General features: G+C 40.0%; 1 protein-coding gene across 7 annotated transcripts in view; it reads left to right on the top strand.

The window, feature by feature from the left end:
• FNIP2 (folliculin interacting protein 2) overlaps window positions 1-27988 on the top strand; it is a 140446-nt gene that overhangs the window by 63440 nt on the left and 49018 nt on the right. For 4 of the 7 annotated variants that reach the window (XM_017859710.1, XM_017859706.1, XM_017859708.1 and 1 more), the window contains 7 exons: window positions 2499-2657; window positions 4884-4984; window positions 5090-5161; window positions 6552-6652; window positions 6833-6922; window positions 8460-8531; window positions 24484-24613. In XM_017859710.1, the coding sequence (XP_017715199.1) occupies window positions 2499-2657; window positions 4884-4984; window positions 5090-5161; window positions 6552-6652; window positions 6833-6922; window positions 8460-8531; window positions 24484-24613 (725 nt within the window). The remainder of the gene's footprint in view (window positions 1-2498; window positions 2658-4883; window positions 4985-5089; window positions 5162-6551; window positions 6653-6832; window positions 6923-8459; window positions 8532-24483; window positions 24614-27988) is intronic. The other 3 variants (XM_017859712.1, XM_017859707.1, XM_017859711.1) reach the window with 1 other exon arrangement.

Raw genomic sequence — 27988 nt, 5'->3', positions numbered from 1 at the left:
TTGGGTTGTTGTGGTGGTGGTGGGGTGGGTGGTGGTGGTGGTGGTCGTGGTGGTGGTGGTGTAGGGTGGGTGACAAGGGATGGGTAGAGTGAGGACAGAGCAGCTCTTGATCCCTTGGAAGCAGAATAGGAATGGTAAATTAACATGTTTAAGGTGAGAAGAGTCTGATCCTTTCTGGGTCTTTTTGGATATGAGACCAGGGTACTTGTAAATTCACTTTAGACCTTTCATTCTCTTTTCAGTATTTGTTCAGATGCCTACAAATTAAATAAATCCACTTGTATTCATTCCTTTTATGTTCAGTAAGTTGCTATCCATACTGACCAAATACTGGCAGTTTGTAGAATGTGCAGCTAAGTAAATGAACAGTTTATAACGCAGTCTTTGTCTCTTCAGGGCCAAGGGGTTGTTTTCCTGCTTTTGATAAGGATCATTTCTGCAGGAAGGAAGTGTTTGACTAAACACAGTTTAGCTGGGTGGATTCCACAATGTTTTAAAGTGGAGTTCTGCCAGGTGGCTAATCATTACAGTAGTTGTTGGGCTTGTTAGGTAGGTGAAGGGGGTGGAGGGGGGGGAACCAAGAGATCTCTCAGGTGATTCACCGTAGGCTTTCCTGGTTAGATTTGTAACAGAAATTTAGATGAGCCAGCACTTGACCCTTTGGTGGACAGGAGATGGTTTACCTCTTAATTTCTTGAATTATTTCCCATTTCTCTGAAGGCTTCACATGGATGGTCTAGTTGAACACCTATCACTGGGGCTGCTCATAGTGGTGGCAGGTGGAGGGAAAAGGAAACACAAATTTTCAAAAGGAACTGGAATCTTCAGTGTACTAGAGCAGTAGTAATGCTGGAATCTGGAAACATAGGCTTTCTTAGAAGCATTCATCTAACCAAAAAGGCATCTTAGGTTCAGGAGGTTTGTAGCTTGCCCAAGGCTGCAAAAGAATCCAGTCGGTGCTCTATTCACTATACCAGGTGCTGTCTCCGCTTATAGACTGTTCAGCATTGTACTCCAGCCAAAGGGTCTAGCAGTCTGAGGCAGGTGGCACTTCGTGTCACTTAGGCCCTCTGAGGGGCTGCGTTTCTGGCTTAAGTGATATTAAGTAGCAGCTGTATCTTTAGCATGTTGAGGGAGTGCTGGGTGCTCAGGAATAATCAAGTACCACTTTGAATGCCATCATTGCTGTAGTGACAATTGTGGTCCAGCACATTTTGTGTTTTCCTTACATTCTTTTCCCATTTTCAGTCCCCACCGCCCCAGCCTCCCTTGGCAAGCACAAAACGTCATGCGTTTGTATCAAGCACATGACTGCCGGCATTTGCATTAGACCACCAGTGTGACTGTCACATTGGAGATTAGATAAGCTGCAATTGCATTCATGTTTTTTTCCAAGCAAAAGCTGCACAAGGAAAAAAAGAAAGGCAAAGAAGACTCAGAATAGAAACAACTTATCATAGAGGGTGCAAGAAGCTTCTGTAGGGAGTAATATGTTTGGGGGGAAATAAATATTAATAAAGGTTTATCTTTATACCTTTGTCACTGTGATAAAAATTAGTGGTGAACTCTATTTGGGGAATGTATAGTAGAGAATCCTCTGTCGTCCTTAACCTTTGAAGACCATATTTCCATCACATGCTATGTAATTCACAGTAGCTCCTGTTTCAGGGTTTTGGTTTCATCCTTACAAATTCAGCCTCATGATTTTTCTTCCTGTTGCCTTTAAAGGAGTACTAGAGGAGGTGTGTCATTAAAAACACAAGCGGGCTGGGTGCGGTGGCTCACGCCTGTAATCCCAGCACTTTGGGAGGCCAAGGCAGGCGGATCACGAGGTCAAGAGATCAAACCATCCTGGCCAACATGGTGAAATCCCATCTCTACTAAAAATACAAAAAAATTAGCTGGGCGTGATGGCACGTGCCTGTAATCCCAGCTACTTGGAGGCTGAGGCAGGAGAATTGCTTGAACCTGGGAGGCAGGAGTTGCAGTGAGCCAAGATCACACCACTGCACTCCAACCTGGCAACAGGGTGAGACTCCATCTCACAAACAAACAAAAAACCCCACAAGCCAGTCTGCCCAAGTTAATAGTTTTGTTTTATTAGTTCCATTTGCTTAGTAAAAATTTGGATTTGAAGCCTCATCTTTCTCCTCATCAATTTAATGGATTATCACTCTACATAGTACTAAAAGCTAATAACCAAAACTCTAATAACAAAAGAGATCAATTATATGAATTGAAGTGTAAACAATAGTTAAATTATTAAAAGAGGATAAAGTCTTAATACATAACCTACCTCCTTTTGTCTAGAACCATTCTTCAGCATTCTGCCTTCCCAAACCATGTTTTTGTCATTACTGGGGAAAAATAAAAAAACTTCTCTTTTTTAATGCAACTTAGACACCAGAATGCTTTTAAAAAGGAATTCCCAATGAAGAACTGTTAACGAACCTGATATACTTAGTAATATTTTACCTTGCCTGTCTCTCTTAACTTAGAAAACAGAGGATGTTCCTATTAAAATATCAGCCAAGTGCTGCCAGGGAAACAGCAGTGTCAGCAGCGTGAGCAGCAGTAGCAGCAGCAGCAGCATCTCATTCCACAGTTCTTCTGGGGGATCTTCACACCATGCTAAGGAACAGCTTCCAAAGTACCAGGTACAACCATCGTTTCTGTGGGAATGGCCCCTGGAGTTAAAGTTATTTACTGTATTTTCTCCTCGGAAAAGAATGCCGCTCGAGGGCTCTACTCCAGAAATATGAGGACAAGTATTCAACAGAGTACTCTTAAATGTTTCATATCAATGTTGTTTTTGCTCTTTGGCTTTTATCTCCAATAAAAACTGTAATCAAGCAGAGGTGATACAGCCTTGTATGTACTAGATGAGAAATATTGCCAGTCCGGTAAGTTACCTTGCTTTGTTTCCTTTGCTGTCTGATCCAGAATAATAAACATGTACTCTCCAGGTTTGTTGTAAGAATTCCTGAGGATTCTAGGAATGTATATGGGCATCCTAAGAAAATAGAACATGCCAGTAAAAGGAAGAAAGACTTGTATGGGAACAGAAAGAAACACACTGTGTGTGTGTGTATAAGGATAGGGGTTGAGGTTTTTGAGAAATATTAGCTAACAAGATAAAAAGGAAGACATGTTTTATAAATATTGAATGGCAAAAGGGTATTAATTGATGGAGAATATGTTGAACTTTTCTTAAACCCATGTAGAATCTTTTCTACTATTTTCTGGAAAACAACACTAAGGAAATTACCAGCAAATGGGTCTAGAGGATTTTGTTAATTTCATAGTCAGGATTTGTGCCATGCGTTTGCCCTTTTTGAGACACGGTGCTCCTGGGTCTCACAGCAGTCTGCAGTTTAAAAAGTATACAGTAGAATTTTCAGCAGGTTGAGAATCACAGTTGGCATGTGGCCCTTGTACCCCAAGAAAAAGCAGATTATAAGTGAAGGAGGTGGGTTGAAGTTAGTAATAAAGAATGTGAAAACCAGTTGGTTTCTGTCTGCATATAGTGGGAAGAAGTTGGTATGAGCTATAACGTGAGAGAGGAACCTAGCTGAGCAGAGCTGATAGATTTATCTTTCTCTTTCTGCCTCTGCAACCATGTATAAGTAAGTGTGTATTTGTGTGTCAGTATATGTACGTTTATGTGTCTATATGTGTGTATGTATTTGGAATTTTAAAAAAAGATTCGGAAGAGTATGTTAAGGGTGATTCCCAGGTTTTTCCTTGGGTGGAAACCACAGTGACAGAGAATCTAGTTGGTAGGTCGGGGTGCAGAACCACGGTTGCTTTGGTGGCACCTCGGTTTGCTCAGCATTCATACCTATCCTGTTCATCAGTGTGTCACCAACACTTAGTATAGGTGCTCAGAATTCTATATCCCAAGACACTCATTCAGATGTCACTAGGTGAATGAATATATTGGGGTATACGATTCTAGAGCTCCAGGAGAGCTCCTGGTCCAGAGACAAAGACGTAGGAGGTATTCTATGTAAATAATAATCAAAATCGAAAGAATGGTTGAAAAGGCAGGCAGTTAGTAGGGTTGACCTCCAGGCAAAACCATAGTAAGGGATGATCTGAGAAAGAATAGATTCAAAATGGAGAGTCATGAACAGAATCGAATATATTGAGAGAAGTTTAATAAAGCAAACTGGAAAGGGTCCATTGGATTTGACCAAGAGGGAGGAGGTCATCATTGGAGCAATTGGACTAGTTTGAGCTAAGAGGTGAAATCAGGCTGCGGTAGATTAACAAGCCAGTGAGAGTAGAGGAAGAGGAGGCAGGCAGTCCACTCTTTGGATGGTAAAAGGCATGAGAGAGACTGGTCAGAAGCTAGAGGGATCAAATGTTTTTGAAATACTTTTGTAAAACTTTAGAGTTATCAGACCATTGGTTATCTTTTGGACCCTCACAAAACCCTATCTGCAGCAATGGGCATTTTTTATTCCATACTGTTAATTATTTGGCTGAATAATACTGAACTATATTTTTTTCAGGATGTTTTCTTAGTACCAAGAGAAGAGTTAACGGTTATTTTCATAATTGAACCTTTCTATTTAGAGTTTATAAATGGAGATAATAGTAATCTTTGTTTCTCATAATAAAATAAAATGAACTCTGATAAAACACTTGGATCCTATGTGATGATGTTGTGTATAGAGAAGAAATCACAAACATGTGTAATACTTTGGGGGGAAAATAGGCAATTGCCATTATAAGTTAAGATTGTAAGATGACCACTTGAAGCTTTGAGAAATAGTTTTAATCACCGATGACACTAATGAGATTAATAAACATTATTTTCTGTTGCATTGCACGTCATGTTCCATGTACTAGCTTTGATTTTGTTTTCTTGCATGTAGTACACACGACCAGCTTCCGATGTCAACATGTTGGGGGAAATGATGTTTGGCTCAGTTGCCATGAGTTACAAAGGCTCCACCTTAAAGATACACTACATACGGTGAGTCTGGGCTTCCTTTTCTACCAGTTTTGAGAAATGGGATGGTGGTATTGACTCCTTAACTCATAAATGTATTTTTCCTCTCTCCTTTCCCCCGCTCCCCAGTTCTCCTCCACAACTGATGATTAGTAAAGTCTTCTCTGCTAGAATGGGCAGCTTCTGTGGAAGTACAAATAAGTAAGTGTAGGATTTTGCATTCCCCACCCCCATTTTTTAAAGTGTATATCTAGATAGAATAATTCTTTAAGGGCCATAAGGCATTTTGAAATGAGAAGCAGAATGAGTCCAAATTAACAAAGAGGTTTTAAAAGTGGCTACTGTCCTATCAACAGTGAGTGGGAAAAGGCCTTTGACTTTATTTATTAGGTGGCCCTAAAGACAGATGGCTATCTTTATGTGTTTTGAGTCTCCATCTGTTACCCAGTCACCAATTTTAATTTCCTGGGAAATCAAAATAAAGAACAAAAGGGAAGGGGCTACATTATTCTGAAATATCTAAGAACTTAAGCTCATTTGGCATATGCATTCATGTATTTTGAACTTTCAAGCAGAACTATTTCATATACTTCAATTTTAAATAAAACAACAAAACACCAGTTGTACTTTGATACATTTAAAAGGGCTTGTTATAAATTAAAGGACATTCTTAGGGGTCAAGTGAAAGCTGTTTTTTCTTATCCTGGGAAATTAAAAATATTTCTCTATATATTTGAATACCATTGAGTGAGTCTTGGCTTACTCTTCAACAAAACAGTTTGAACATTTAACATTGGACTGTCATGACTTAAGCCAATATGATAATTGTTATTTATTTCTTATGAGATTTGTTTCTAACAGACCCTTGGGATTACCTGAACATTTATTGCATTAATTCCCTTACATGCAGATTTAAGTAAAAATTATTTTGGCTTCATTATGCTGCATTATTCTCAGTCTTTTGGTCATTGTTGTTTTTGTCAGCTCTACACACAGCAAAAGTGTTTAGTTTAATTGTTAATAAATACAATAAATTAATAAAATCTGCTTCCCTCATATTTTATGAGTAATTCTTTTAGAAGTTGTGAAATGAAACTCCTATAAGAATTATAATTTCTGTTATATTTTATTCCTGAAAAGGTTGCTGACTTGCTTATTGATGTTAACCAAGAGTAAAAATTAATTTCGTTTTGAGAGTTTATGTAAAATACTTGAAACGAATGGCAACATGTTATCTGTCAGTTGCTAAAGCAAAATGTAGAAATGAATAACAGAATCTCAGGTGTCAGTCACTGAAGCAAAATTTAGAGTTTGGTGTCTTATTATATAACATGAAATTGTGAGAAGTACAGTTGTTTAGTTACATAGGTTGAGCTACATCCAAAATAGCTTTTGTTTTCTTCCAACAAATTCACCTGAAGTTGCAAGTTTAATTCCCTTTGGTAGATGTGAGACTTTGTTTATAAGGAAAAGTATTGAGTGACTGATCAGTTGTGGTCTACATTTGGAAGTCTATTTATTAGAAAACAGCTTTGGTAACTTCTTGACATTCGTATCCTCTTTCTCCTTTTCCTTCCCTCTCCGGATATAGCTTGCAAGACAGCTTTGAGTACATCAACCAAGATCCTAATTTGGGAAAACTGAATACAAATCAGAATAGTTTGGGTCCTTGTCGTACTGGAAGTAACCTAGGTAAAATCAGACACACAAACAAATTCTTTCTTTCTGAATACACTATTGTGGGTGTGTGTTTTGCTTTATTTGAGTTTGTTGTGGGTTTTTTTTTTTTTTTTTTTGCGTTATCTTTAATCTGTATTTATTTTTTGTGTGTGTGTACTTTGTTTGCCCTCTTCTATGTGTTTCCATCTCTAGGTCTGCTGCAAGCATGCAGCAGCAAACTGCTGCAGGGGGTAGCTGAAGGAGGACCTCTCCGGCTCACCCGGAGTGCTTCTTTCTTTGCAGGTTTGTGTGGAATGCTGAGTACAGTGTGACCCACACATATTAATAAATCCTGTGCAGGTTCTTAGGAAAAATCCTACTTGTGCCTCTCTAGAAATCCAAGGGGCTCTTGTGATCACAGATATCGGTTTCAAATGCGGCCAAATCCATGGTGTATTGAAAATTCTGCCAATGAACCTCTCTTGTAAATGTCTTGACTAATACTCTAGTATAAGCTGATTTTGATCTGAAATGAGCCCTTAGTATTTCGAAGAGGATTGTTTTTTCTCATTTTTCTGGGCCTCTTCTGCTACTATGAACTGTTTCCCTTTGCCTTGGTGTCTTTTATCCATTTATTCAATTACATCCTTACCTGCACGGAGTTTCATTAAAAGTCACTCTAATAAGAGCATGGAAGACTTCTCTCTCTCTCTCTCTCTCTCTCTCTCTCTCTCTCTCACTCACTCACTCTCCCTCTTCCTCTCCCTCTCTCATTTAAGTAGTGTAAATACAATTTCTAGGTTATTTACAGGTATAGTCATCTTGGTGTCTCTGAGATTTAACTTGTCTTAGCATGATTAACATGTAGGGAACCTCCATTACTAACATTTAAAGTTGTGAGTATAGCAAATGGTATTTTCCTTTCTGTTCTTTGTAGCCTGAAATATGCTAAGTACCATAGTTAACTGTCACCCTAATGAAATTGACACACTCCCACCTACTTAGAGTGAGGAAAACGCGTTTAAATACTCTCATTAAAATTGTGAAAATAAACATGCTTCAAAAAATAGCTGTCAAGTATAATAATCAGGCGGAGCACTGGGCTGCTTGTTCATTTGAAACTTCACTACAGCAGCATCTCATCTACCTTCTACCACAATAAGTATGCAGCTTAGGTCAGTCTGAAGCATTCCTAGAAGTCTATAATACTTCAGAGTGTTTTCCACAATTCATGCCAGAACATGAGTTTTTCTAAGTAACTCTACAATAATACTGTGTATGGGTGTATATGGAAAGAAATGGAGGGAGAAATATTTGAAAATGAGTATAAATGTTTTCTATCTGCCAAGAGAGTGGGTTATAAACAGAGAAACATTTTTTGAATTTATGAAATGGTTTTCAAGTATTTCTCTTCCCTAAGTCGCCTACAGTTACTACCAAAACTGATTATAAAGCATTTTGAAAATACATTGCCATTTAAATACTACTACTAATGAAGAAAATGGCTAAAAAAATCTACCTGAGAATGTTTGTTCATTGCATCAACTGCACAAATCATTTATTATTCAGAGTTTTTTCTTAAGAGTTGAACATCGCTCAAAAAAGTTCGTATGCTACAACTGAATACAGGCAGATCTTTTTGAGATAGTTACTTGGTTCTCTTTTCTTCTCATTATCTTTTTATATATTTAATTTTGTCTTCTAGTTAATCTCTGTTATAAGCTTATGCCAATCATCAGTAGCAGTAGCCTACTTTGAAATGTGAAAATTACTGCAGTCATTTTAAAAACTGTATCTCTGAAGAGCCCAATAACATGGTTTCCTTGTTCCTTTATCTTAGCACACAGCACACCAGTTGATATGCCAAGCAGAGGACAGAATGAAGACAGGGACAGTGGCATTGCTCGATCAGGTACTTGTACTCCATTTATTGGTTTAACTAACAGAGTGAACTATCTACAGTGGTATGGAAGTTGGGAAAGTAGAAGACAGGTGGATAACCCTCATCCTGTTCTTTGTTTTTTCCTTCCTAAGATAGTCTGACATATCTAAATATCTGAAACTTTAATGTACAGTATCTACGAGTGATTGTGCAACATAAACTAGTTTTTTCTAACACTCAAATTTATATGAGACTAATGTTTATTAAGAAATTTCTTTCCAGAGTGAAGCTTCCTTGAGCCCATTGTACTAGTAATGTGCTTGCTTGACTATTGAGTATAGACTCAGAGGAAGAGAAGGGTTTGTGGAAGTAAATCTGTCTTGTGACAGTGGGAGGACCAGCCAGCTGACCTGGTCACCGTTTCTTCTGTTCTAGAGACATGCTGATCTAGATTTTATCAGGTACCCTTCTCTCCTTGCCTCAAGGTCTAAACCTTTCTGTTACTGCTTTTAGGATCTGTTGGTTTCGCCTTTTGTATGTGACCTCTTTTGAGTTTTGACTTGTGGTTCAGATCTGAGATTTTGTATTATGAGAGAAGGGTGATGAATGAGGGAACTGAAATTCAAGAACTCGGAGGTGTGTGGTGCTCTGCCTGATGAATACATACCATACAGGCTGCCCCTGCCTTCCACTGAGACTAGGAGCACCCTGCTGCTTTCTCCTCTGATACATGACACCTTCCACAAATGGGCCAGCCAGCCAGTGCTCAGACTGGATCCGGGCCTCACATGATGTTCTTCTTGGCCTTTCACTCATTTCTCTGTCCAGCTCCTTCCCTTAGACACTACTCCAAGGTCCTTGTGCTCCTGTGTAGTCTCAAAGCCTTTTACCCCACTCTGTGCAACTCTGCTCTCGTGTTACTAAATGAAATGTGATTTGTTGCTGAGTCCCCAGTTTGGTTTACATATGTCACATGATGTAAAGTATATAGCATTTTATTTATGGTTAAAATTGTTGGGCTTTGGTGTTCATAATCTTTTCTGTGAAGTTGAGCTGGGAACCTTTGGTCAGAAACTCTCATTGATCAAGCCCAGCACAGTGACTCATACCTGTAATCCCAGCACTTTGGGAGGCCAAAGCAAGCAGATCACTTGAGGTCAGGAGTTCGAGACCAGCCTGACCAACATGGCGAAACCCCATCTCTACTAAAAATACAAAAAAAAAAAAAAAAATTAACCAGGCATGGTGGCGCGTACCTGTAGTCCCAGCTACTCAGGAGGCTGAGGCATGAGAATCACTTGTACCTGGGAGGTGGAGGTTGCACTGAGTCAAGATTGCGCCACTGCACTCCAGGCTGGATGACAGAGACTCCGTCTCAAAAAGAAAGAAACAAGGGAAAGAAGAAAAGAAAAGAAAGACTCATTGATCAGACCTGTATCATTTTAACTTACAGCCCCTTTTGTACAACATAAAATCTGAGAAGGTGAAGGGCAACTTATGAAGCACTAAGTAAACTGGTTTGGTTCTCTTTCTGTTTAATGGTGCTGAAGACAACTCCTCCTATCTTTGTGGGACACTGTCAGATAACTGAGTTCCATCAGTTACTCAAAGACAATAAGCATGTGTTACAGAGCTTAGTGTCCCAAAGCTCGGCTCCCTGCCTTTGTAACCACCCGCGACCCAGCGCCCGACAGGAATGGCAGTAAGGCTTTGTTATGGTTGACTTTCCTGGCAAGAAGATGTGGGCCTCACCAGAAGTCGCAGAGTGGGCAGCACAGCCCTAGGACCAAGATCACGCTTAGTCAAGATGGCTGTCTTAGTGGGTGACAGAATTTAACATGTTTGCCTCTGTGTGGTGGGAGCTCTTTAGCTCTCCGTGAAAGAAAGACGAGCAGCGTTCTACTGGGGCCCGTTCTGAACACTGACATCACAGTTTCTGTACAACTGTAACCTTATTTATTTGTTTATGCCCCTTTTTGTTGTGGAAAAAAGATTCAGGGAATCTGAGGGACCTAATAACAAAAACATGATTAGGAAGAATTTTGGATTTGCCTCGGTAACTTTTCAGTTTATAATGTAGTTCATATAAATGGTTCGCGTCATACAGGTTGACATCTTACTTGTTTTGTGTTCAGATTCTAAATTGCTCCTGAAACCACTTTTCCTTGCTCTTTGAGAAACAGAAAAGTTGGGAAGCCAAGTTCAAATTAAAGTAGAAAGTCAGATGAAAAGTAAAGATTCAGCCAGGCCGGAATGCTTTTTTGCAGTCCATGAGAGGAACTTGGGACTAACCAGACTGAAGAGAATGGGGGATAAACATTGATACCAATGTGAATTTTGAAAGCTGGAGAAGGCTGGCTTTCTTTGGCACTCTGACTTCTATTCTGGGCAGTCTTTACTTCCAGTCTCCGGTCCTCCTGTTGGGAGGAAGGGAGCACAGATGGTGGAGAGGGCTGCAAATGGCCCTGAGTGGCATTTTGCTCTCCCTGCTATCCTGGTAGATGTGTTTACCTTCAGATATCATACCTGGGAGCGGTTCTGAAGTCACAGAGTCCACGTCAAGACTAGTGTGAGCTTCACACCTGTGGTGGCATTTAACACTCTGTTAATGTAAAAACTCTTTATGTTCACACTGTAGTTTGTTCTCTAAGATTTTGTCTCCTTATACCCATCTAAAATTGTGTAGGGATGAAGACCCAAGTTCTGAAACGGCAGGAGCTCCAAGTGTGAGAGTTAAGTTAGCAGTAGAAGATGTAGAGAAATTGAAGACATAAAGATGTAATTTATTCTCTTTTAGGCCTGCCTTTTCCTTTTTTTTTTTTTTTTTCTGGCTCTGTTGCCCAGGCTAGAGTGCAATGGCACAATCTTGACTCACTGTAACCTCTGCCTCACAGGCTTAAGCCATCCTCCCACCTCAGCCTCACAAGTAGCTGGGACTACAGGTACATAGCACCACGCCTAGCTAATTTTTGTATTTTTGGTAGAGATGGAGTTTTGCCATGTTGCTCAGGTTGGTCTGGAACTCCTGAGCTCAAGCAATCCACCCACCTTGGCCTCCCAAAGTGCTGAGATTATAGGTGTGAGCCACCATGCCTAGTCTAGGCCTGCAATTTTTAACTTCCTGTCTAAATAGTTGATAAAAGGGGAAAATTTTAAAAATAGTTTTATTTTCTAGAACAATTTTAGACTTACAGAAAAATTGAGAAGGTAGTACAAGAGTGCCCATATAACCTGCACACTCTGTTCACCCTATTATTAACATCTTATGTTGGTATGGTATATTTGTTACAATTAATGAACCAATACTGATACATTACTATTAGCTAAAGTCCACAGGTTTTTTTGGTTTTTTTTTTTTTGTTTTTTTCCTTAGTTTTTCATCTAATGGCCTTTTCTGGTTCTGGGACATGACAGTTGTCATGTTCTTCAGGCTTCTGTTAGCTGTGGTGGTTTCTCAGATTTTCTTTGTTTTTGATAATCTTGAGGAGTACTGGTTAGGTATTTTGTAGATTGCCCTATTATTAGAATTTGTTTAATGCTTTTCTCATGATGACACTGAGGTTATAGGTTTGGGGAAGGAAGATCACAGAAGTAAAGTGCCATTTTCATCACATCCTATAAGGGTATATACTACCAACATGATTTATGACTGTTAATATTGGCCTTGATTACCTGGCTGAGGTAGTGTTTGTCAGTTTCTCCACTGTAAAGTTACTCTTTATTTCCTCTTGTCCAGACTGTGTACTTTGGAAAGAAGTCACTATGCTTACCCCATACCTAAGGGGTGGGGAATTATGCTGCCCCTCCTTGAGGACGGAGTAGCTACATAAATTATTTGAACTTCTCCTGCTGGAGATAGGTCTCTTCTCCCATTTTTATTTGTTTAGTCATTATACTACTATGAACTCAAATATATTAATAGTAATTTTTCACTTTTGACTAAAACCCAATACTACTTCCTTTTTTTTTTTTTTTTTTTTTTTTTTTTTTTTTTTTTTTTTTTTTTTTGAGACGGTCTTTCTTGCCCCTAGGCTGGAGTGCTCTGGTGTGATCATAGCTCACTGCATCACTGCAGCCTCAAACTCCTGAGCACAAGGGATCCTCCCTCCTCAGCCCCCTGAGTAGCTGGGACTACAGTCATGCACCACCACACCCAGTATTTTTTTTTTTTTCTTTTATGTAGAAATAAGGCCCCACTATGTTGCCCAGGCTGGTCTCAAACTCCTGGGCTCAAGCGATTTTCCCACCTCAGCCTCCCAAAGTATTGGAGTTACAGGCTTGAGCCACAGCACCCCACCACTTCATTTCTTTTGTTGCTCAAATCATTTCAGTTTTGACCATTGGGAACTCTCTCAGTAGGCTTCCATGCTCCTTTAACATACCTCTGTCTGTGAGGGGTTGGGGTATATTGAGCACTTCCTTACTTTCCGCATGACAAGATGCTCCAAAGTCATCTTGTGTATTTCCTACCCCCATCCTAGAATCAGCCATTTCTCCACTCATAGAATGTCTTTGGAAAAAGCAGCACAAGCTGGGGCAGGTATGGAGAGAAATGCATCCTCATTGTATTCTCTTTTGGATATTTTGAATATGTCTTCTTTACATATACAGATCCAAAAGATAGCTTTTTAAGGGGTTATTCTAGTGGTTCCCATTAGAAATTTTTAAGCAGAGTCTTGGGAGAGAAGAAGTTGGGTTTCAGCCATCCTAGGAGGTTGCATTGGCAAGGTTCAGTGATTAATGGGACACAGGTTATGGAGGAGAAAGGAGGAATCAAGGATGCCTCTCCAGTTTCTAACTTGAGAAAGCAAGTGGAAGGTGGGCATTACCCAGTACAGGGAAAGCAGGAGGCCAGGTCAGGGAGACAGATATTAAGATAATTTTTTAGCTACAGAGATTGGGATACATTTTTACCTAGAAATGTCTACATGTTCTCCAGTTGTGCGTAGTCAGCTGTAATTTAGAAATAGGAAAATGGCTCTAGTGAGATGGGTTGGGGCAGAAGCTAAAATTTGTGTTTTTTTGTTTTGTTTTGTTTTGTTTTGAGACAAGGTCTTGCTTTGTCGCCCAGGCTGGAGTGCAGTGGCGCAATCTCAGCTCACTGCAAACTCCGCCTCCCGGGTTCAAGTGATTTTCTCCTGCCTCAGCCTCCCAAGTAGCTGAAATCACAGGCGCACACCACCACACCTGGCTGATTTTTGTATTTTCAGTAGAAATGGGGTTTTGCCATGTTGGCCAGGCTGGTCTTGAACTCCTGACCTCAGGTGATCCACCCACCTCAGCCTCCTAAAGTGCTGGGATTACAGGCATGAGCCACCATGCCCGGCCAGAAGCTGAAATTTGGAAGTCTTGAGTACATGAGTAGAGTAAGGTTCAGAGGGCTGGGATTGAGACCAGTGTCATCGAGCCTTGTCTACTGACCTGAATTCAGCTTTAGACTCTTCCTCGTCAAGGTGTTCACATCATTGACAAGAAAAATACTTTTTCCATTCTGTCTGCAACTGCATTTCCTCTGTTCTTAAAGGTGGTAAAATAAACAAAGTCAGTATAAGGAGAACTTATAATATGTACTTTTAAACATTTTTGTTTAAGTGCTTTGAAATGAACTTTCAGGGTAAGAATACACATTATCATAGTGTTCATATAAGACATGTGTTTTGGTCACTCTGCAGATACAGGATGTACAACCACCCAAAATTTGGTTTAGATGTCAAGACTGATGACTCTACATGCACACACCAAGAGGATATGAAAAGGCTTATTACTCACATAATGAGGCTCTTCTGGGGAGAGAACAGGGTGGGCTTCTCAAGCTGGTTGGAGAATGTCTTAAGAGAATGGGACAGGAGATTAGACTGGGGCTTTTATGGTGGTTGCGGGGTAAGGCTGGGGTGAGGGTTCCTGCATATGGTTTGAAATTCTCGCTGGCACCAAAGGAGTGAGCACCTGGGCTTTCTCATCAGTTTGCCCAGGTGTGGAGCAGAAAGGGAAGAGGGAGAGGAGGGTAAAGCTTAAAAGCTATCAGGAGTTGAACATCAAGAAATAAAGTCAGGTTCTTTATTACAGTATGGGACCAATGAATAATGATGGATGGCATCCCATTTGTACTTGACCCCTTCACTGACTGAACTGATAGAGTGCTTTGTAGAGAGGAGAAGAGCAAAGGAGGGTACTGTTTTTGTTTATTCTTTGTGTCGGGGAAAAGGCTGTGACACCCATTGACCTCGCACAATTCCATATAGGCAGAGGCTTAAGCTGCATCTTATCTGAGCCCTGGCAGTACAACTTGATCCCCCTGGAACACTTCCCTACCTTCCCCTGGAGGCTGTCATGATAGTTTCTCATCCACTCCAGAGTTCTGATGAGGTATGGGACTTTCTGCCCTGCCTGCCTCAGACTAGAGCTGCAGTATATAACAGCGCGTAGCTGCAGTCTAGAGCTGACTCCCCAGCAACAGGATATCCTACAACTTGCCTTGTAGGCATCTGGCCCCTCTTGTGTTGGTGTTGTCCTTTTTGGTGTGTGGGGCAAGGATCACCTTTGGCTTCTTCTTCTTTTCACTGTCTATGTAAGTAATTAACTATCCAAATCTTAAAATGCCTGGTTGTATCGTAACCATCGAATCTTGGCCTTGGCCTTAGCCTTGCTTTGCCTTGTCTTCATATATGTGAGCTTGATAATCTGTAGTGTGGCTTAGTTTCTTGTTTCTTTATACTTCTCCTATTTCAGACATTTGGTATTTTCCTGGCATGGATATTTATCTTTTTCATTTCCACAAACTTACTTGGTCTTTTGCCTTAGCTTTTTCCTTTCTAAATTTGCATTCTTACATACCTGTTTAAGAAAAATTAGAAAGTAATGTAGGTAGCAGTAAAACCTGTAATGGATAAAGGAATAAATCTAAGAAAAAATATGTGATACTGCTATGGAGAAACTGTAAAACTTATATTAAAAGAAGACCTAAATAAATGGAGCAATACATCAAATTCTGCAAACTATAAATTTAGTGTAACTTGAATTAAAATCCTTTGTGAAGCCAGACTAAATAACTTTTACTTAAATGGAATAATAAAGGACCACATTTTTATGCCCTCCATAAGTCTTTTGTAGACACCTTTCTTAGAGCCCAAACTATGGATAAAAGACATAGGACATTAGAATAATTTGACATATAAATGCAGAGAGTGAGTTGGTTACCAAGGTGGCTAGCGTTTATACTTTACATAAATTAAAATTTAAGGTGTTTTACCATACAACATATCCACGTAACAAAACTGCACTTGGACCCCTTATAAATTTTTTTAAAACCACAGTATAAATTTTTTTAATTATACACATTTTTTAAAAGGAAAAAATTTAAGATGTTTTGAAATCAAGGTGGTAAGAACATTGGCTTTTTATTAAAGGGCCTTCATAGAAATTTTATTAAAACTTTAAAGTACCTGTTTGGCTCTTGAGGACCCTTTAAAGTCCTAAAGTCATTTTGTGATTTGGGAACTAAAATGTAATCCTTATAATTTGATTTTCCTATTAAATTAATGTTTTTGCCTGCTAGACAATAATTACAGCTGTACTCATTTACCTTTTAAATGCTCCTATGTTTGTGTGTTGAGAAATACAGTTGCTAAACTTTGGGGAACCTTATATTTTTTCCAGTGTTTCAAGCTAAAACTTGAAGATAAGTAGTGTCATATTACAATAAACGGAGATCATTATTATGTTGTGGATGTAATACCCCTGTGTCAAACAGATATAAAAGTGCTCAGCTTCAGAGCCATGCTGTCACTTACACCATCCAAAAAATTATTTTTAGTGAAGGCAGGGGAAAAAAGAAAATCTAAATGCTGTATATACTGTGTTGGCCACAAGAAACTTTTTTAACAAATTCAGTATTTGAATTCTGTCCAGAAATGTGTTTCTCTAATGCTTCATTTCTGTCACACTTGATTGAGATGGATATCACTGTCATCCTTCACATATTGTTTGCTCATTCTTCAAACAGCAGTATTTCTTGAGCATCTTATGTGGCAGACGCTTTTTCTAGGATATGAGAATAGATCAGTGATCAAATGGATATTATCCCTGATCTCACAGATTTATATTCAATAAAGAAGACACAGATAATAGGCAATAAAATGTAGGCAACCACTTACCATTGAGGAAAATAAAACTTATGGAAGACCTCTCTGAGAAGAGAAAATTTCACCTGAGACTTGAATGGCAGTAGAGACCAGCTATGTGAAGATCACAGCAAAGAGCATCTCAGGTACGGGAAGGGCTTAGGGCTAGTGCGAAGATGTATTGTGGGGAAGGGAGAGTGGTGCAGAATGAGTCTGGAGAGGAAATAGGGGTCTGATCCCACTGATACATTTTTTATTTTGATGGGATTGTTTCCACATGTATTTGAGTGGCTGCTGAAGATAGAGAAGAGTTGGGAGTTCTCTGTAGCATCCTTTCCCTAGATGTCTCCTTGCAAATGAAAATGCTTGGCAGGGCGTAGATCTGTTCCAGGGTCCTGCCCTGATCATTTGCTGTAGCCCTGTTTCCTGGACAAAGTCTGAAGGTGCTGCCTGTTTGGAACTATGATCACATTTTCCGGCAGAATAAAGAAGCCAACTTCAAAACTTTTTCCTTTGAAGAAACTGGAGCTGCTTCTGAGTGCTTGACTTTTGCACTTTCTTTCTCGACTTAACACATTCTGTTATGTTGTTAAATCCTTGAAGACTTTTGTTTGTTCTTCTCCCGCAGAGTATGAGCTCCAGGAGGGCAGAAACCTAGCCAATCTGTCATATCAACAGATCTGTTCCCAGCAGCTCATATAGTACCTGGCATATAGTAGATGATCAATGAATATTTGAATGAGGGGGAAAAAATAAATCCATCCATGTATTTAAGTAGGAGCGTGCATGGATTTTTTTTGTAATTATTGATATTATCTGGTTCTTTTCATATAGAATATCTGGAATGTTCTCCCTTTGAGCCTTTTCCATGGCTGGCTTTTGTTGGCATTTAAGTCTCAGTTGAGATGACCCGCTTTCATAAAGGTGTTCTTGACCACTGATTACAGAATTTACCTCTACCACCCCTGTAAACCTTTGTCCTAGTTACTTAGAGAAAATCATGGTAACTTATTTTTATAGTAATTACCACTGTCTGAAATAATCGTATTTATTCCATGAGTGTTAAGTTTCTTAAGGGCAACTACTCTGCCTATGTCCCTTCAGTTTCCATCCTAGAGCTAGGTCCCTAGCATGGCGCAGGCGCTTAGTAAGTGTTCAGTAAATATTCATTGAATGAATGGATTTGACTTAAGAGTTTCAGGGCCTTATTTGGTCAAATCTAAATTCTTTTGTCAAATAATCACTACAGTGTTTTCTAATAAACTGTCACAAGTAGCAAAATTTTTTTCAGAGAAAGTTAAACATTAATCTTGAACTTGATTGGCACATGCCAGGAACAGCAGCAATCAGCATTTTAAAATCTTTAGATTGATTCTCTTTTCTCGTTGTTAATCTCTGCAGGAATAAATGGATGCTAGTTGAAGATACCTCCTTAGATAGGAGGGTGGGGACAAAAGCATAGTTGTGTTTAAGCTGGGAGTTAACCAGATATAAAATGTTAACAGTAATCTGGTGATGGAACTAGGGTTAATTTTAATTTTCTTCTTAATGCACAAAACTGCCAAAATCTTTGCAACCTATATGCATTAACTATTTTCTAATTATAAAAGTATTGTAAAAGAAAAGCTAAAAATATTAAGGAACCATTTAGATATAGCACTTTTAAAACTGAAACTGAGCCTGTGAATAATTTAACTAAAAGTCTTGCATTTGATAACTGAGGCACCAATTAGAGAATTTCTTTATCCAGTACACAGAGTTAACTGGGGGCACAGCTAGCACTGAACTCATGCAGAATTTCTTTTCATTATCATGTAGATGCTAAGCTCTATTCCAAAGGTAGTGAATCAACTCGGGGAGAGCCCATGTTGCTGTCTTGTCTTTTTTTTAGAGATGAGGTCTCACTGTGTTATTTAGGCTGGACTCAAGCTCCTAGGCTCAAGCGATCCTCTAGGCTTGAGCTATCCTCCTGCCTCAGGCCCCCAAGTTACTGGACACACATGCTTGCACCACCACCTTCGTGAAGTTTTCTTTTTAAACAAGCTCCCCAGGTGACTCAGATGTGTACTAGCACTCTAGTATTGCATGCATTGCATCAGAAGGCACTGCCATTCAGACAGTGAGCCAGGCCAACATTCAGATACACTAATGTTGACTGAATCCACCCTCGTGAAAATGGCAGTTGTTTTCAGGTTAAGGTTAGTCCTCTTGCATTTGAAAATTGTACTGAATTGTTATCTAGAGTCTATGATTAACAATGATGTGCCACAGCACTTTTACATAAAAATCTTAAAATACTTTTGATGAGGAAACACTGGATATCACTAAGCCAACACTTTAATATAAACTGTCTGATTTGCATGCCATAAAAAGTGTCATTCAGCAGGAAAAAAGGAATGTTCTCTTTGATTTTTTTGCCTTCCCTTGTTATGTCTCTATTACAAGTTCTAAGTTCTTCTCGTAATTAACTAATCAGAACTAATAATCTTCTAGTACTCCAAGTTGTCTTACTTGGCCCACCTTTTCCAAGAATGATTAGAAGTAAAAAGCTAACATTTATCATGTGGGTGACTGGGTTAAATGTTGTACATGTATTGATTTGTTTAATCTTCACAGGAAGCTTATGAAATAGCTATTTTTTCAAATTTTTCTTTGGTCTGCAACCCATGCTAATTACTTTTTACATCATGATCTAGTAAGAAATATCTTTACATATTACAGAGAAGTTTCATGGATTAATATTAACAGTGCAATATACTCTGTTTTCTTTTCTGTTTTTTTTAAATGTTGGTTTTGATCCACTAAACAATTCAGAATCCACTGGCAGATAGCAGCTTTCATGAAAAATACTGAGGTGTGGTACTTTATTGTCCCCGTTTTACAGATGAGAAAGCTGACAGGTTAAGTCAACTGCTGTCCAAGAGTCACAGCTACTAGACACAGAAGCAGGATTTGAACTAGGACCCTGGACTCTTATTCAGTTTGTAACCTGAATTATATAATACAGATAATTTCCAGAATAAACTGGACCCCAGGATCTTCTCTGTCTTGTGTTGTAGGGTCAGAAAGGGTGTGATACCTTTTCTCACCCCTCATAAGGGTCATAGCTGACGCTCCTGTAACAAAATACAGGTTAACAAGAGAAAAGCATAACAAATGATTTAATTAAAATTTTACGTGAAGAGGAGGCAGAGCCAGATGGCTGAATGGAAACCCCCGCCGACCATCCTCCCTGCAGGAACCCCAAATTTGAAAACTATCCACACAAAAAAAGCACCTTCATAAAAACCAAAAATCAGCTCAGCGATCACAGTACCTGGATTTAACTTCATAGAGGGTGGGAGGGTAGGCGAAGCAGTCTTGAATTGCCAGCGCCACCCCTCCCCAATCCCGTGACCGTGTGGTGCAGAAAGGGAATCTGTGCGCTTGGGGAGAAACTTTGCATTGGAATGCAGTGCTGCCAACACCAGGCAGAGCTCAGCTGGCGCCCACAGAGCACTTACTCCAGCCCTAGCCAGAAGGAAACACCCATCCCAGCAGCTGGAACTTGAGTTTTGGAAAGCCTTGCCACCACGGGCTAAAGTCTCTGGGGTCCTAAATGAATAAACTTGAAAGGCTGTCTAGACCACAAGGACTGCAACTCCTGGGCCAGTCTGATGCTGTGCTGGGCTCAGAGCCAGTGGACTTAGGGTGCACACAGCTTAGTGATACAGCAGCCAAGGGAGTGCTTGTGCCACCAATCTTCCAAACCCAGGCAGTGTAGTTCGTAGCTCCAGGAGAAACTCCTTTCTTCCACTTGATGAGAAGAGAGGGAACAGTAAAGAGGACTTTGTCTTGCAACTTGGATACCAGCTCAGACACAGTAGGATAGAGCACGGGGCAATGTCATGAGGTGCCTATTCTAGGCCCTAGCTCCCGGACATTTTCAGACACAGCCTGGGCCACAAAGGAACCCGCTGCCTTGAAGGGAAGGACCCAGTCCTGGCAGGATTCATCACCTGCTGACTTAAGGCCCTGGGTGAGACTCTGAGATGTGACATGACCTAGCACAGTCACTGCTGTGGTAGCTATGAAGAGAGGCCCCTTATGCTTGAGAAAAGCAGAGGGAAGAATAAAGAGGACTTTGTTTGCACCAAGGTACCAGCTTGGGCACAATGGCGTAGAACACCAAGCAAGCGCTTAGGGTCCTCAATTCCAGACGTTGGCTCTTTGACAGCATCTGTGGACCTACCCTGGGCCAGAGGGGAGCCCACTGCCCTAAGGGTGAGTCCCAGGCATGGCAACATTCACCATAAGCTGACTGAAGAGCCCTTGGGCGTTAAGTGAACATCAGTTATAGGCTGGCAGTACCCACTGTGGGCCTGTAGTGGTGGTGAACATGGAGAGAGACTCCTCTGCCTGGGGACAGGGGAGGGAAGAGTTGGAATGACTTTGTCTTGTGACTTGGATGCCAGCCCAGCTGCAGCAGAACAGAGCACCAGGTAGATCTAAGGTTTCTGACTCCAGGCATTGGCTCACAGACAGTATCTCTGGACCCACCAAGGAGAACTTGCCACCTTTGAGGGAAGGACACAAGCCTGGCTGGCTTCACCATCTGCTGATTTTAGAGCCCTAGGTCCTTAAGCAAACATAGGCAATAACCAGGTAGTAGTTGCAGCAGGCCTTGGGCAACACCCAGTGCTGTGCTGGCTTCAGGTCTGACCCAGTGCAGTCTCAATGGTGGTGGTCACAGGGATGTTTGTGTCACCCCCTCCTCCAGCTCTAGGCAGCTCAGCAGAGAGAGAGAGACTCCATTTGTCTGGGAGAAAGTAAGGGAAGAGAACAAGAGTCTTTGCCTGGTAATCCAGAGAATTCTTCTAGATTTTATCTAAGATCAGCCAAGGGGAGCACAGTGTCAGTTGGCTTGGGGTACCCCCTAATGCAGATACAGCTGCAGTGACCAAAAACTTAGATCACAATACCCAAGTCCCTTCAAACACTTGGAAAGCCTGCCCAAGAAGGATGGGTACAGATAAGCCCAGATTGTGAAGACTACAATCAATATCTAACTCTTCAATGCCCAGACACTTGCTGACATCCACAAGCATAAATACCATCCAGGATCACGTTACCTCACCAAATGGACTAAATACGGCACCAGGGGCCAGTCCTGGAGAGACAGAGATATGTGACCTTTCAGACAGAGAATTCAAAATAGTTGTGTTGAGGAAACTCAAAATTCAAGAGAACACAGAAGGAATTCAGAATCCTATCAGATATATTTAATGAAGAAATTGCAATAATTAAAAAGAAGCAGAAATTCTGGAGTTGAAAAATGCAATTGTCATGCTGAAGAATGCTTCAAAATTTTATATGGTTTGGGAGCCTTCAGAAGTACCCAAAGACCCAAGGGAAAACTGTCCCTTTTTATGCTTAGATTTGATAAAGAGTGGGTAGCCGGGTAGAATTGTGATTGGACAAAGAGAGGTTGATCTTGCAGTCACAGACCAAAGGGGAAAACCCACCTAGCAAGGGCCCATCCAGATTCTTCTTGATCTCTCTGTGTGGCGTTTCTTCCTGTCAGGTGTAGGACTGGACCCCTTCTGGAATTAAGGGTCTTACAATCTACTTTCAGATAAAGTAGGTATAAGAATTTCTTTATAGCCAGCTCTTACACAGAAAGGCAGGCGAATGTTAGAGTAATATTTCTAGGTTTCATGGCTGGCTTTGGGGGAAAGGGGATCTAGTTTCTATGACTTGCCTTAATGCAGAGAGGAATTTTAAGTTTCTGTGATTTGCCTTGCAGGGAGGTGCGGGAGCAGGAGAAAGAAGGGCAGGAGAAGGTCTGAGACAGACTTGACTTCTGAGGCCTTCCAGTGTCCTTTGGTCCAAAGTGCTCAGGATGCCAGGGCACCATATTTTGGGGTACCATTTTCTAAGCCCTAATACTGTGACAGGAGAAAAGTATTTATCCAACAAGTACCCGCATCAACCTTGTCTTCTGCCTGCCAGAAGTTGATTTGCAGCATAAGGCAAGGAGAGAGGCAGGACCCTGGAGATGTGGGAGGGGGCTTCTGGATTCTGTAGGGGACTTTGGGAACTAGGGGGCAGGACAGAAATGTCTATTTGGGATGTTTTATTAAGTAATTTTGTGTGACTCCAAGGAAAAGCTCTCTTCTAACTCTCTTCAAAATTCTCAGTAAAATTACCTGTTCAGTGATACTTGAAATGTGGATTTGGTTTTGGGGATTTAAGTCTGGTCTCAAGATGGCAACCAGGTCAGCTTACTGGGGCCAGCCACATGTAACAGTTTGGTTTTTTTAAAAAAAAAAAAAAAGTGCCATACGGTCAGGAAGTATTTGCTAATTGCCTACTGTGGTCAAGGCACTGTTATGGGTACAATGGATGCAAAGATGATTAAGACCTACCAAACAAACTTTCTGTGAATATCAGCTAGATAAAAGGAAAAGCATCTCATAGACCTCTGCTTTGGAAAGAAACTTGAGTCATCATGTTCGTTGATACTATTATAGACTTGTCCACCACTTACCCCAGTTGCCTAGCACACCTGGCATTTCTTATTAGTTGATAGCAAAGTAACTCCTGTAGTATATAAGAGCTCAGGTCGGGGAGTATATAGTATATAAGAGTATATAGTATATACGAGTCAGGTTATTGACGTTTGCCCACAAAAGTATAAATAAAAATGTAATCGTTCATGTGGAGACACTGCTTTATCAAGTCATATTCATGAGCATAGTATACTGTGTTTACCAAAATCAGTTTCCTTTACCCTGTGATTTGTTTCAGAAAATGTTGCCTGGCCATCTGTAGCACCCTGTTTTATTTTCCACTGGACTGAGTGACATTTCAATGTCTAATTCCTTAGCCCTAGGGAAGTAAAAGCAGAACAAGTCTGTTTTCTTCCATTCTTTCAAATCAGTAGAGGTTCATCAAGCAGCTTCACTTGAAAGAAACCCTTTGCCTACCTGAGAAGGACTAGTCCCTCCTCCCTGCTGGTTAGAAAAGTCTGGGCTGGCACTGTCAGCTCATACTTCCTGAGACGCAGGTGTAGGCATCTCATATGTGGCAGGAGGAAGCAGAGAAAGGCTCAGAAGCAAATAAGTCATTCAAGCAGAGAGCATATTGGAGAGTAGAGGTTTCTTTTTCACAGACAACAGAGTAGCAGTGGGGGCTGGAGGGAAGGAGGCTAAGTATTGTATATATGGAGATGAAGGTTGGAAGACATGATACTAGGTGGGGAAAAAACTTATTTGCGTAAATTTTACCTCAAAGTCTAGAGTGAAGGAGTACTCAGGAAGAAATGTGTGTAAAGCAAGCATTGTGTATGGCATTAGATACCAGGTGGCAATATAGTTATGTTGTGTGGACCATTTTAGTAGAAATCTGCAATCTACACTCTGAGTAATGATTATTTTGCGTTTGTAATATGGGCCTGCTAATTTATGTACTTGCTACATCTGTGACACTCTTATTTCCTTTAATTTGTTTTCCTTTTTAAAGGATGTTTTCTTTGCTATTCAGAAATCTTAGCAAGAGAGAAATTATAGTCTCCCCCTGCTGGATATGACTGGTAGAACCTGAAATTTTAGATTACTTGGCATAGATATTTTTTTCCAATTTTTGGATTATATTAAAATACACATAACATAAAATTTACCATCTCAACCATTTTATTAGGTTGGTGCAAAGGTAATTGCAGGTGTTGTCATTTTTTAATGGCAAAGTATACAGCTTAGTGATATTAAATACATAATAAATGTAGAGTTAAATGATATTAAATACATTCATAATGTTGTGCATTATGTAGCTACATAAGAACTAATTGATCTCAACTTTTAAATTCTAAATTCTTCCTACAGCCTCACTAAGCAGTCTTTTGATCACACCTTTCCCATCTCCAAGTTCCTCTACATCTTCTTCCAGCAGTTACCAGCGTCGCTGGCTTCGAAGTCAGACAACAAGTTTGGAAAATGGCATCATTCCAAGGAGGTGAGTTGCAAGTTTCCTCTTGCTGAGAAAAGTACTAGTGTAGGCAGCTTGATGAAACTGGCAGGGCAACTGTTCGTGCCTATTGTCAGTGGAAAAAGAACCAGAACTTTTTTATTAGCTTCAGCTCAGCCTGAAAGTTTACAAATTGGAAGTTCTAAAGGAAAGAATAAATAAAAGCTAAAATTTTAAAATCTTCTCCTTTGGAAGACACTGGGAAGTATCTGAGTAGTTGTATCATGTTGAGCTAGATAGGGTGTTCTTTTAAAATGGTGCACTCTCTTTAAAGTGGGTCCCTTCCAGATGTAGCTTATAAAAGTAATGAAGGGTGGATCAATCTCTTCCTTGGCTACAGTGATACCAGTTTTGTATTCAAAAATATATGAAGTCAAGGGTTTGTGATACGTAAATTCTTAAACTAAACAGATATGAACATGATTTTAAATAGAGATGGCATCTAGGTATTTTCTGTCTTCATTTCAGTTGGTTTTTGGATCTAAAGGTTAGTTGTGTGCAAAATGTACATTTGATGTTACATTCATAGCTTCCAACTTGTTCTTCCTACAATCCAAATACTTGAAGGGGAATTTTTATGTGTACCTATAAAAATTCACATGTCAATTAACTGATTTAGTAAATTGACTGGTACTCACCATACATAGGGATCTGTGAAGGTATAAGATAGTTTAGCATGTGCCTGTACTTGCATAGTTTACGAGATGGTACACACATAAATCATGGTATAAAGATGTTACATGGTAAATATCATAGGGAGACATAAAGTGCTATGAGACTCAGGATGGAGAAAGTACAGTGATGGTCATGGGGGGAATTAGGGAGCCCTTCATGGAAGAGATGGCACTGAAGGGATGAGCTGAGAAACTGAGGGGTCAGGGTGTGTGAGTAGCACACATCAGGTTGCTTGCCTCGCTTCTGTTCCTTTCACAATCCTAGGGAGCTAGCTGGAAAGAAAAAGTTATACCTTCGCCACCCATCAAGAAGCTACTTTTTGGTTGGTAGACTTTGAATGAAATGATTAAAAGCTTGGAATTCTGTGTGAACACAAGTCCTAGCTCTGTCACTCACTAGATGTATGATAGAATAAGTTAACCTGGATTCTGAGTGTTGCATCATCATCTGCAATATAATAATACTAGCACAGCTTCAGATTGTGGCTGGGAGGGTTAAATGAGATAAAGCAAGTCCAGTGTTTAGCCAAGACATAGGATATGAGCAATAAAGTATGGCCAGTGTGATTTATTTACTACTATTATTGCTATCATTGTCATTACCATTACTGCAACTATCAGGAGATGGCACCTCCACCATCCTCACTGTCATTATGACAGCTTCTGTGATTGGAAGAGATGGGTCTTGGAAATCATCCTCTTTCAGCATCTCTTTTCTGAAAATTTTTTTTATCCTTTCAGGCTTAAATCCAAAGTCGAAATAATGTTTCTCAACTCCTTCGAAATTCTTCAAAACTAATTTGAATTGAGATCTGGCATTGGGAACTAGTGAATCTCTAGTGAACTCTTACACCTAAAATAAGTATCTTACATTCAGAAAGGTTGTGAATACAGTCAAGGCTGGCAACTAATTTATGGGACCAGTGCAAAATAAAAATGTGGTGCCTCTTACTCAAAAAACAAGAAAAGTGTTATTAAAGGGACTAAAAGGAAAAAAGTTTTTCTTTAAGAATACTTTATGTGATATCTGGTGTTGTAAGCCTTTTCTGCAAATACATTTGTTTGGTCATCAAAGTTTATAGTTTTAGCAACTTGGCTTTCAATGGATATAATTGAAAGTGATAGTCACTCCTGGCAAATGCAAGGTGGCAAATAATTTTTGATAATTTTTTACTTGGAGAAAGATCTTTCTGCTGATGCAGTGTTACATAGCTTTATGGACTATGACAACATTTGGATAAATTTTTGATAAACTTTCAAGATGTAAATTTTAGTACATTTGCATCAGATGATTCTTGTTAAACAGTTTTTTAAAAGATTTAATTCTTCACACAAAGCCATTTTGAGTAAGTCTGAATTTAATTTTAGATGTAAATTTATACAAGCTTATTTTAATATTTCTTCTGACATTTCCTGTAACTTGTGGAGCTCTTACAAGAAACTAAAAATGTTCTCATGAGTTATATATAATTCAAAATGCCTGTTTATGCATTCTATCACTGTGTCCTCAATTATGAGGAAAAATTAATTTTAAAAAAGCCTTCCTCTTTAATAATTTGTTCATCTGAAGCTTCATATGAAAACAGTGTGGTTTTTTCCAGCATAACAATCTTTACATTCAATTTCTATTTCTATGCCTATGAATATTTACTTTGCAGTGTTGCAGCAGTTTTCAAAAACAGAGACTAAACTCTTTGCAGAATTGTAATAACTCCCTGATATTCTTTATTGCAATGTCCCCATGTAGGCTTTTACTTCGTGATAATTTACTGTCCTGGGGCTCAGGTCAGAGAGTTAAATATCTGTGCAGACTCTATAGGGACAGGCTACGGTGACTGATGGGCAAGCTGGCCTTCCACCCTAGTTCCTGGAGCTACCAGAGTCCCTCCTCTCTCTGCTCCCCTATCTCCAACAACCATGGCCTCTGCAGCTTCTGCTGTCACCCTAGTCATAGCCATCAGTGTGGGTCCAAGACCCGGCCGTGCCACTTAGAGTCTTGTAACACCATGGCCTGCCCCCGGCTTATGGGTATGTGCCCGACTGCTGGGCCAGTTGCTCGGTGTCTGGGCTGCAAGCCCTGGGTTCTGAGTTCATCCATGCCCTCCCCATCATAAGGGTCATGGCTGACACTCCTATAACAAATACAGGTTAACAAGAGAGAAACATAACAATTTTATTCAGTCAGAGTTTCACGTGACATGGAGCCTTCAGACATGATGATTGAGGGACCCAAGGAGAACTGTATTTTTATGCTTAAGTTCAACAAAGAATGGACTGCCATGTAGAAATGTGATTGGACAGAGGAATATGATCTGGTAATAGACTTAAGCAGGAAAACCCAGAGGGGCCTGTCTTGTTGGAATTCTTTTTGACCTCTCTGTATAGCATTCCTTCCTCCCAGGTAGAGGGTAAGACCCCTCTGGAATGGAATGGTCTTATCATCTATTTTCAGACAAGGTAGGTCAGAGAAATTATTTGTGACCAGCACTTACAAAGGTGGGAGGAAGTTAGAATAGTATTTCTATAATAAATTTTACAGTTGGCTTTAGGGAAAAAAAAGGCTCATGTTTTTTTATTTACCTTGGGGAACAGGAATCTTAGTTTGTGTGCCTTTAGGGAGAAAGAGGAGTAGGAAAAGGAAGGGCAGGATAAGGTCAGAAAAGCAAGGTCTTGCTTCTGAGCCCCTGTC

Source organism: Rhinopithecus bieti, unplaced genomic scaffold (genome assembly GCF_001698545.2).
Source record: "Rhinopithecus bieti isolate Rb0 unplaced genomic scaffold, ASM169854v2 scaffold_50922, whole genome shotgun sequence".
In the NCBI taxonomy this organism is placed as follows: domain Eukaryota; kingdom Metazoa; phylum Chordata; class Mammalia; order Primates; family Cercopithecidae; genus Rhinopithecus; species Rhinopithecus bieti.
This window is presented reverse-complemented; position numbering and strand designations above follow the sequence as displayed.